At 58.3% G+C, this 10,079-nt stretch overlaps 1 protein-coding gene across 1 annotated transcript; it reads right to left on the bottom strand.

Moving 5' to 3' along the window:
• Positions 1-578: 578 nt before the first annotated feature.
• On the bottom strand, positions 579-6,005 carry LOC104463845 (FYVE, RhoGEF and PH domain-containing protein 2-like). Its single transcript, XM_010076337.1, is given in 15 exon segments — positions 579-713; positions 716-814; positions 899-1,042; positions 1,393-1,539; positions 1,721-1,846; positions 2,075-2,167; positions 2,307-2,337; positions 2,417-2,496; positions 2,822-2,914; positions 3,323-3,469; positions 3,844-3,902; positions 4,446-4,584; positions 4,714-4,870; positions 5,279-5,427; positions 5,919-6,005. Coding segments are annotated over 15 exon segments (1,686 nt in total).
• Positions 6,006-10,079: the final 4,074 nt, after the last annotated feature.

Here is a 10,079-nt window from a genome sequence, read left to right on the forward strand (position 1 = left end):
GACATCCGAAATCCAGCCCTGGGCTCCCGGGTGAGGGTGAGCCACAAGCCGGGTCTGTGCGGGGTGTCTGAGTGGGGTCAGCTACAGACACGGGGGTAGGTGACAACCCCATGGGGTGCGCTGGAAAATACACCCCCAAAAAAAGGCTCCTCGGACTGCACACGGGGGTTGCAGGTAGGATTTATCCCAGCAGTCCCAATTCCACAGATGCTTTCACCAAACTGGGCATCCCCCCCTACCCTCCACCACCAGGCTGGGAGGAAGGCTGAGGCATTGCTGCCCTCGGGCGGCAGCTGGGAGCATGGCACAGGGCTGGCTGCAGGGGTACGGGGTCCCCAAAACCCTCCAGCTCTCCCTGCACCTCACAGCTCGGGTACCTCCATCGTCTCGGTCCAGGGCGGAGGGTGAGGAGGGAGGGAAAGGGGGATGCGGCATATCCGTGTGGTGGCAAACGTGTCCCTGAAAGTGATGAAAAACCAAGAGGCAGAGAGGTCGTACATCTGCCTGAGGCTGGCCATGAGCAAGGACGGGCAGGGGGAGGCTGGACCCACCGGGCAGCCCAGGAGGTGGGCATGGCCTCATTCTGCTTCATCGCAGGAGTCGGCATCCTCGCCCTCCTCCGGGTGCGTGATCCCCGCGGCAGAGCGCGCCATGGCCCTCATCCAGCGCCGCTTCAGCTCCCCCCTGTCAGCCACGAAGGTGAACACCCGCCCCAGACCGACTGCGCCAGCTGGAAGAGGTGCCGGGAGTCGCCCCAGGGCACGTCCTGTACCTGGTAGCCCAGCAGAGGGATGGAGGTGTGGGCTCGGACGTCCTGCCAAGAGCGGAGACAGTGGTGGGAGGCAGGGGACGGGCACACCGGGATGTCCCTTGCAGACAGAGCCAAGCCCGGCCTTACCTGGGGGGCTGCGTAGATGTACAGCACCAGGGGATCATCCTGGGGGATCACGAACCAGCCGCGCGTGCCTCCCTTGCCGTTCTTGTCCAGCAGCTGCAGGGAACCGCACAGCAAGCTCTTGTCTGATACTTCTGTGGCTCCTTTCTGCCAAAAAACCCCACAAGCAAATCCCTAAATACCCCGTGTGGGAGGCAGAACGGCCACCGAGTGAAGGGGGTTTCTTGGGGAATTCCCTGCCCGCTCCACGAAACCCCCCCAAACTGGGGGCAGGCGAGGGGGGGTCCGGGCTGTGAGGGTCCTGCTGAGACCCTCGTGGCAGAAGGAACCCCAGATACCTCACAAGGTGGGAGGGAGCTTAGCACATCCCCCAGCCTCACAATTAGCAGGGACGCTCTGACTGCTGCGGGAGCGGTGACAGCAGTGCTGGGGACCGAGGTGGCAGCAGAGCTTGGAGGAAGAGGGACAGAGGACAGGCAGAGAGGGGCAGAGCTCACCTCCAGGATGCCTTTGTGCTTCCTCTCCCGGTCCTCAAGCACCACGTGGCCCGTCAGGAGGACGTAACACTCCTGGCACACGCGGTTCAGGCGGTTCTCATCGTACGGGAGCTTGGCCTTGTAGTCAGAGCAGCGAGCGCACACCACCTGCAGCCACCAGACAGGGACACTGGTGGGACTGGGGCAGGGCTGGGGGATCCCAGGGACAACTCCAGGAGGAGCAGGAGTAGCCCTGAGCCCGGGCAAAGGGGTACAGGGTATAAGGAGAGGTGCGCTCCTGCCGCAGCGGCCAAGAGGGAGGGCAGAGAGGGGGGACGGGGTGACTCACGTATCCACAAGCTCGGCAGTGGTGTCTCCGGCGCGTGATGGCGTTGAAGGGCTCCTTGCAGCGCATGCACATGGTCACCACGTTGTCCCGTACCCACTGTGGGGCTCGGCGGCCCAGCTCCTCTGTCTGGGGGTGGGAGATGGCATCACTGGGGCTGGCTACCTGTGGTCCGGGTGGTCCCAGCCCCCCTGCTGTCACCTTTCTCTTTCCCCCAGCCCTTCCCCTTGGCTGCAGCCTTCCCCCCCAGCTCTGTTTCATTGGGGAAACTGAGGCACAGCAAGGTGGGCTCTCTCTGAGCTTGCAGGCAGGGGGTTGCTGGAAGCAGGCAGGGCATGGGGAGGGCAGGGGGGTTACCTTCAATGCGGGGGTGCTGGTCTCCAGCCCAGGCACTGCTGTCTTGAAGGTCTCACTCCTCTTCTCCTTCCTGTCAATGGCATCTTGGAAGGCCTAAAGGGGAAGGCAGGGCTGGAGGGACAGTTGGGGGGGCTGCCCTGACACAGGCAGCGGGGGATCAGCCCGGTTTGGGGCCCAGGCATCCAAGCCGAGGTGAGTGAGTTGAGCTGTCTCTCCCAGCACTCAGTGGTACCTTGATCCAGGCGTTCATTTCCTCCTCAGACCTGGTACAAAATGGGAGGTGAATGAGCTGGCATCCCTCCTCCTTGAGAGGGTCTGCAGGACCGTCACCCTTCCCCTTACCTCGCTTGCAGCTCCAGTGTCCGCTGCTTTCCCGAGACCAGGAAGGTATGAGGGAACTCTGTGTCGTTCAGCTCCCGCACCTGAGACCGAAGAAAGGATGTGGAGCAGCTGAACCCACATCCAGCACACGTGGACCTTCCCCCACGATGTGGGGGACAGGGATTTCCCTCGGGTACAAGCCCTTTGGCCCCTCAAATCCTACACACATGAGGCTGCACTGCAATCCCACACGATTAGATCGTATCAACAATTCCTCCTCATCCACAAAGACACCCCTGGCTCCAGTTCCTCCCTCCTTTCTGAGGAATTGCGGGCCAGCAGCCACATCACACCCCCAGAGCAGGGTGGTGCGTTTTAGGGGAGCCAGGGTGTGGGGGAAGCACAAAGACAAGGTGCCTGTCTGACCTTCATGCTGTCCACATCGATGCGTAGGTGGACCTGGAACTCAGCGCCCACCTGGATGACCCTGGGCACGCAGTACAGCAGCATGTTGTTGAACTGGGCAGGGGGGAGGAGCAGAGGGTTGGTGGGAGGCCAGCACCCGCCTGCTCAGAGCTGGGGGCTTCCCTGGGATTGAAAGTCCTTCACCCCCGTGGGGCTGAGCTGGTCCTTGGGAAGAATCCAGTACAAAAAGGAACTGCTTCTGCCCCAGCTCTCTCCCACCTTGCAAAAGTGAAGCACTCTGGGAGCACGGCACCCCAAAAGGACGTGCCCAGGGGATGAGCAGGTTCCCAACCACGTCCTATACAGGGTCCCCTGCACCGGGGGGGCTCAGACCCCCACCTCTGAATTCATCCCCTCTGTGTAGGGATGACCCAGCAACATCCTGGCCAGGCTATGCTGCCCCTCTCCCCACTCCTATCCCACCTGCTCCCTGCCCCTTCCCCTGGGCATCCCAGCTCCCACCAGGAACAGGTACTTCTCCGATGTGCTGTTGTTGCGGGTGGAGATTTTTTGGATCGGCCCCTCTTTGATCAGCTCGTTGGAGGGATCCACGATGTCGTCCTCGAGGCCCAGCCGCTGATAGACTGTCCAGAGGTTCTGCAGCCGTTCCTGGGGGAGGCAGAGGGACCTGTTTCTGTGGGGAGCTGAACAGCCACAATCTTGTCACTCCTGTGTCCCCTCCATCCCCACCTCCCATGCCAGCTGCTGTGTATCAGCCACAGCTCTCTCACCCCAGACTGATCTTTGATAGCTCCCAGCCTCGAAACAGCCGGTCACATCACGCCTGATGTTGCAGACATGACTTCCACAGGCTTGGGGTGACAGGATCAGGCACCAAGAGCAGGGTCTAACCTCCTCTGCTGACCCCACAGTGTCCCATCCAGGGCAGGGCTGTGCTCCACTGAGTCACACAGCAATGAGGAAATCTGGCAAATCACCCTGCTGTGAGCTGCAGAGCTCTGCCAGCTGGGACAGGCACTCACCATCTCGGTGATAGCTGCGTTTGAGTGCTTGGCCACCATAAAAATCATCTCCAGGGCTTCTGCAATGAGAAGAAAAAGGGAGAAGGGTTAAACACTTGCTGTGGGAGAAAAACCCTGAGTCTGTCCCTCATGGGGAAGCCACGCGTGTGGTGGCTGCTGCCATCCCCTGGCCACAACCCGAATGGCCCTGAACGTTTGGGTCTGTCTGAACTGTGCGGTGTGCCGTGGTGGGGTCCTGGGGGGACAGCCAGCCCACCCATTTATCGCTCCATCCCAGCAGGACTGGGAGCTGCTGTGATCTGCAAGGCTCTGATAGCTCCCCCGGTCACTGCAGGTCTCCCTGGGGGATGCTCGGGAAGGACCATCCTTATCCTGAAACACCACCCACCTTCCCTGCTGACCTCCATAAACCCTGAAAGTGCAGATTAATCCCTCTCCCTGCTAGAAAAGGGTCAGGCTGAGAGGTTTATCAAAGGGCATGGGGCAGCTGGTGAGAGAATCCAGGTATCCTGATGCCCATGTACAACATCAGGGGTTGTTATTTCCCCTACAAAACCATCCCACCGCTCCCCACAGCAGGGAGAGCCAGACGGAGCCCTTACTCTCTGCATCGTCCCGGTCTGGGGACTCAGGCGGTAGTTTTCGGACATAATCTTTCAGGAGGAGTTCATAGCGCGGGATCCTCTGCACAGGTTCCAGCATGTGGTGCTGCAGCGTTAGGTTAGCGCAGACCTTCCTCTTCTGGGGAGACACACCGCGCACAGAGAGAGAAACAGTGACCGAGGCAGCTCCCACCCTCTGCTGCTTCTCCCTTGCGGGGAGATTTTGGGGAGCATTACTGTGGTCCCCCATCCTGCTGTGGCCCATTACCTGGATGTCAGCGATGAGCTCCTGGAAGGGCGGGGATTTCTCCGACCAGACAGTGATGAGCTCCAGGGCCTTGTCAAAGTTCTTTATGTATTCACCGTACATCTTCAGGAACGGTGCAAGCTTCTGGATCACATCCCCAATCCGCGGGCTGCAGCTCCTGTGGGAGGGAACCGCAGACCGGCACCTTCCTCAGTCCAGCGGGGCAGACAGACACTGAGGGACGGCGTGTCTGAGCGAAGGGACAGCTTATGCACAGTGGAGGATGGAGGTGTGACCTGCTACGTCCCCATGGAACTTCCCGCTCTCCAGATCAGGAATGTCCCCAGCTTGCAGCCATCCTGGGCTGTTCGGACCCTGGCACACCCCTAAAGCACCTGAGATGTCACCCCCATTTTTCAGGACCTTTTTTTACCCTGGAATGTTTTAAGGAAGTGCTTCCCAGCACAAAGACATTTGGAGTGAAACAGGCTGAGCTCTCTGGTCTTGGGGGGAGACCAAATTCATCACTGCTCCCCAATTCTGGCAAAGCAACCCAGGTATCCTGCCCTCCCCTCCTGCGGCTCACCAATCCTCCATGCGCTTCTGCAGCTCTGGCAGGAAGAACTTGGCGTGGAACTGGTAGATGGAGGAGATGTTGGAGAAGATCATTTTCACCACCTCCTCTGGGACTGTTTTCCCATTTTTGGCTTCTTTCATCAGCTCTGCATAGAATATCTAGAAGAAGAGGTGAATAAAAAGGGTCAGGAAGAGGCTTAAGGACCCCATTCCCTCCCTGAGACCAGCACATTTCCCAGTGAAAAAGCCTGACTCTGTGCAGGAGGGAAATCCCAGGCTCCAAGAGAGAAACAGGGGGGATGGAAGGCTTTATTTGGACAAAGATGCTCCTTGTGGAGTGTAGGAAAGGCCAAGGCCAGAATCACTCTTTGGCCATGAAGACCAGCAGGCCAGTGTGGCTCTCATCTTTACAGCTTCATTCTCTCTAAAACCTCCAGGGAACAGTCCCGGGCCTGTGCATACCCAGAACGGAGCCCAGACACTGCCCCAGTGTCCAAGCCCTGCTGAGGAGCACAGGACTGAGTGTGGAGCCATGCCGTGGTGACGCCTGGTTTGTCATCGCGGGGTGGCCAGGCTGTGCTGGTGGGGGCAGATGGCAGCAGGGCTGACACCTCCCAGACTTGTGTGGGCCCCTCTGCTCTGTAGCTCACCTGGTCGAGAAGGTGGAGGCGGTTGACGTAAGCCTGCTCTGTCTCCAGCAGCTCCAGAGCGATTTTCTTTTCCTCTGGTTCCTGCATGGGGAGAAGGGCTCAGTCTCGTGGGCAGAGATGTGACCCCCACTGGCCTGAGGGGATTCAACTCTGTTCCCGTGTCCACAGCCCACAGCTCAGCATCAAACTGGACCTTGCTCCAGGTGCAGGCAAGGGAAGGACCTCAACAAAGCATTCAGCAAAAGCAAGGGTGAAAATGAAGCTGGTTTGGGGCTGTAGGAAGCCTGGCTCATATCCTCCTGGGTCACCCTGTTCTCTGTGCCAGGTCCTCCCGGAGCAATACAGGGTTAGCGACCCCAGGGAGTGGGGCAGGGTGGGGTGGGTTAACCCCATGGGCTGCAGTTGTGCCAAGGACTTGAATGCAGTCCTGCAGAAACACGCCTGCAGTCGGCAAAGGGCAGCACAGCCCCAAGGATGCCCTGGGACAGACCTGGCTGGGCCCACGTGTGCGTGTGGCCCCCATGGCATGGTTATACCAGAGCTGAAAGGGAGAAGGTCTGCTCAGATCTGCCGGAATTTGTGCCCAAAGCACCAGGGAAGGGGCTGTTTCTCTGTCACCCCTTGCAGGGCAGGGATGTGCTCAGGGCCAGCAGAGACCTCGGCTCCGATCCAACCCACACGACTCCCCGCCTGAGCGTGGGCACCCGCCAGTCTCGCCTGAGCTGCCTCCAGAGCTCACCTTGCTGCCAGGCTCCAGGCCTGGCTCCTGCCACCTCCTCCAGTTGTCCTCACTGATCTTGTGTCGGAAAGAACGGAGGCATTTGAAGCTGAGCCCTCGCCGACCCTGCTGCTGCTCCTCCTCCTCATCCTCTTGCTCTGCTCGGTGCCTGTCAGCCACCGGGGAGAGTCTCTGGCCCCGGCTGCTGGGGGATGCTGGAAGCTGCTGGGATGGGCTGGTTGCAGGAGCAGCCTGGCTGTGCGGAGCCTGCTTGTCCCTCCAGGGAAATTTGCCGGCCCTGCCACAGAGGAATCAGCGTGATCAGCTCACCTCTTCCCCCAGCACAGCACAGCCCAGGTTAAAGCCACCATCCTTGAGCGAAGGTGACACGACGCAGCAGCACCCCAGCGCTCTGCTCCGCTACACCCCTGCCGATACAACCCGGGGTCTGAGAGCCCCGCGCGTCCTCCAGTGGGGCCAGGGACCAGCCCCTCTTCTCCCAGTGCCTCCTGCTGATGTAGTCAGTCCCCAGCCCACTCTAGAAAAGCACAAATCTGCCATTTATCCCACCCGCAGTCGTTTATTTCCCTGAAGGATCGTCCTGCCCTTTGCGGCGCCGGCACAGCCCCGGCTTTCTGCCTGCTGCCACTGTGGAGTCCAAGTGGGGAGCCAGCAGCCTTGGCACGAGGCTTTAAAAGCCAAGTAGCCAAGAGGAGGGCTGGTGTAGGTGGTTTTGTAGAGGGGTAGTTTTTTGGAGGTTTTCTCTCTTCCCTTTTCTGGCAAAGACAAGGAAAACCGATCCAGAGCCAGCACCGGGGAGAAGCCACACAGGGCACATGCTGTGAAGGTGACAGCAAGAGAGTTGTCTGTCATCTGAGAGCTGGTCTGCTCCGGGCAGAAACTGGAAAAACATCCCCCAGTGGCCTGCAGACAGGAGCGGGGTGAGGAGGAGGGGGAAACTGGGATGAAACTGGACATAAAACCACAAAGTTGATGACAGGAGATGACCTGAGTGGCAGATGTTCATCTGAAGAGGGTGATGGGTCCATCCCCATGCTGTAGGCTCGGGGTGCATCCGCAGCCATGCAAACATCTCCTCCTGTTCACAGGGGCTGGCATAGACAGAGAGGCTTTATCTGTCCCTCCCAGAACCTCCCAGACCCGTGCCAGCCTAAACCCGCTGCTGAGATCCAGCAGGGTACTTCTCTCTTTCTATTTGCTCTGACTTGGGTTCAATTGTTTCCTGTTCCAGAAAACTTGTTTCCAGGTTCCTCAGCTTCCTCTGAAAGTCGTTAAGTTACTTTTATTTCCTCTAAATCAAACTCACACTTCATGATCAACAACAAACACACTGCAGGAGCGGAACGGAGGCAGATCAAACGCCGCAAATGGTTCCAATGCAACATCACCGGCCAAATTTCAACTGTGGGACCATGAGGACAACCACAACCAAAGCCTGGAGCAAAGCACGCACTGGAGATGCAGGAGAAGTTCCCAGAGCAGAAGGAAATCTTGTGCCTGGCCATCTTTTGAGCAACCTGGGCTAGTGGAAGATGTCCCTGCCCACGGCAGGGGGTTGGACTAGAACCATTCTGTGATCTTTAGGACGTGCTGCAAAACTCATCTGCCCAATCACCCAGCCTCAACAAGACTCACTGGGAGCACCTCACTGACACAAAGAAAGGCAAGAGTCAGTATCCTGATTCAACAGATGGGGAAACTGAGGCACGGACCACAACGATAACTCAGAACTACTTATACACTAGGGGCAAGGCAGATCCCCTCACTCTGACCTTGGCACACACTGTCTGAGGGTCCCAGCTCACACCGTGCAACCCAAAAGGAACTTGCTCTCCCCCTTAACACGATGCTTTCTCTTCCCTTTCCTAGGAGCCCCATCGCTGCAAACAACCAGACAGCCTGAGGCTGGTGCCTGAGGCTCAGATCCTCCCAGACGCTCAAGCAGTTAATTCCCAGGGAAGACCCCTGCCTACATATTTGCAAATCAAAATCCCTCTTCCCCAGCAGCAGGGGAAAAAGCATTCAGCAGCCAGGCTGACTGCAAATGTGCTGAGCATGGAGGGAAAAAGCATGTCCCAACCCAACCCCGAGCCAGGCACAGAAACCTCCAACAAAGTCAGTCACATCCCACTGAGGTTTTCAGACTTCTGTCCACGACCCGCAGCAGGAGGAAGACACTGGGGTAGATCCAAGTGCTAAAGAACAGCAAATCTCCTAGTCAGCTGCTCCACAACCTCCAAACCACCTCCACGGCAGGTTTCTTCTTTCCAAAACCCACACCTTGTGGAGCCCTAACACACCCACAATGCTCAGGACGCTCCCTCCTTACCAGTGCTCTTCAAACATAGCCACCAGGTTCAACACGCTCAGCTGGGGACCTGCCTCTCCCGCCATGGCACTGGTTGCACCAGCTGGGAGCAGGTCCCAGGAGCTGCAGAGGTGGGTGCTGATGGCTGCGGCTCCCTTCTTGTCTCCCCTTCTCCACTTCGAGGTGTTTCTGGGACCCGTGGTGTTATTTCAGGAGGAGGATTTGCACGAGGCGAAGACCATCCGCTGTCCTTTGTACGGCGGTAGGAGAGCTCGCCTCTGGGTTGGCCTCAAAAGGAAAAGGAAAGGGGAAGCGCAGCAAGCTACGAGTAGGAGAAACACCGAGAAAACTCTGGGAATTTGTTCAGCTTGGGGGGACCCCCCTGTGTGCCCCAAAGTGGCGGCACAACCAAGCCCACAGCAGCAGCGGGGATGGCACCAGGGCCCTGGCTGGGCAGGGGGCCTGAGCTGGGCCTGGCTGCTGGAGCCCCCAGCAATGGGGTGGGCTGCGTCCCACCGCGTCCTGAGTCCCGGGGTGCCCCCCATGGGCTGGGCACGAGTCTGAACGGTCCTGCTGCTCAGAGGGGCCAGGAACAGGCTGAAGGTGTTGTCCCAAAACTGGAGTTCATCAGCCGGTGGGCAACAGGTCAACCCAGCCAGAGTTGAGGTTTTATGACATTTCTGCGCAGGGATGGATGCTGGGTGGTAGTGCACAAAGCCAGCAGCCCCAGCTACAGCCGTGTCAGGTATTTATACCGTTTGAATGTGTCTTATTTAGCCCATCCCTCTAATTATAATTGGTTAGCTATCTCTTCTTAATGACAATTGATTTTCTCCCACTTTGATTTAAACGTGTGGCATTTTTTAACTTTACTCCTCATGCTCGGTAAGTGGGGGTCTTCATTCGAGGGGAATCTCAGATACCTGAAGGCGTGGTTTTCACAACAATAAGGTTTTAAGATTTGTAGTAACATCATGTTTCAGGACATGTCACACCCCAAGGCCAGCCTGGGATCCCCCCTGAGGGGTAAATGCTCCCAAATCGCTCCCACCGTCTCGAAGGCCGGACCGCTTTGGCACCATACGTTCACACATTCCCTGAGTTACCAGTTTAA

Source organism: Pterocles gutturalis, unplaced genomic scaffold (genome assembly GCF_000699245.1).
Source record: "Pterocles gutturalis isolate BGI_N339 unplaced genomic scaffold, ASM69924v1 scaffold23768, whole genome shotgun sequence".
NCBI lineage: Eukaryota > Metazoa > Chordata > Aves > Pterocliformes > Pteroclidae > Pterocles > Pterocles gutturalis.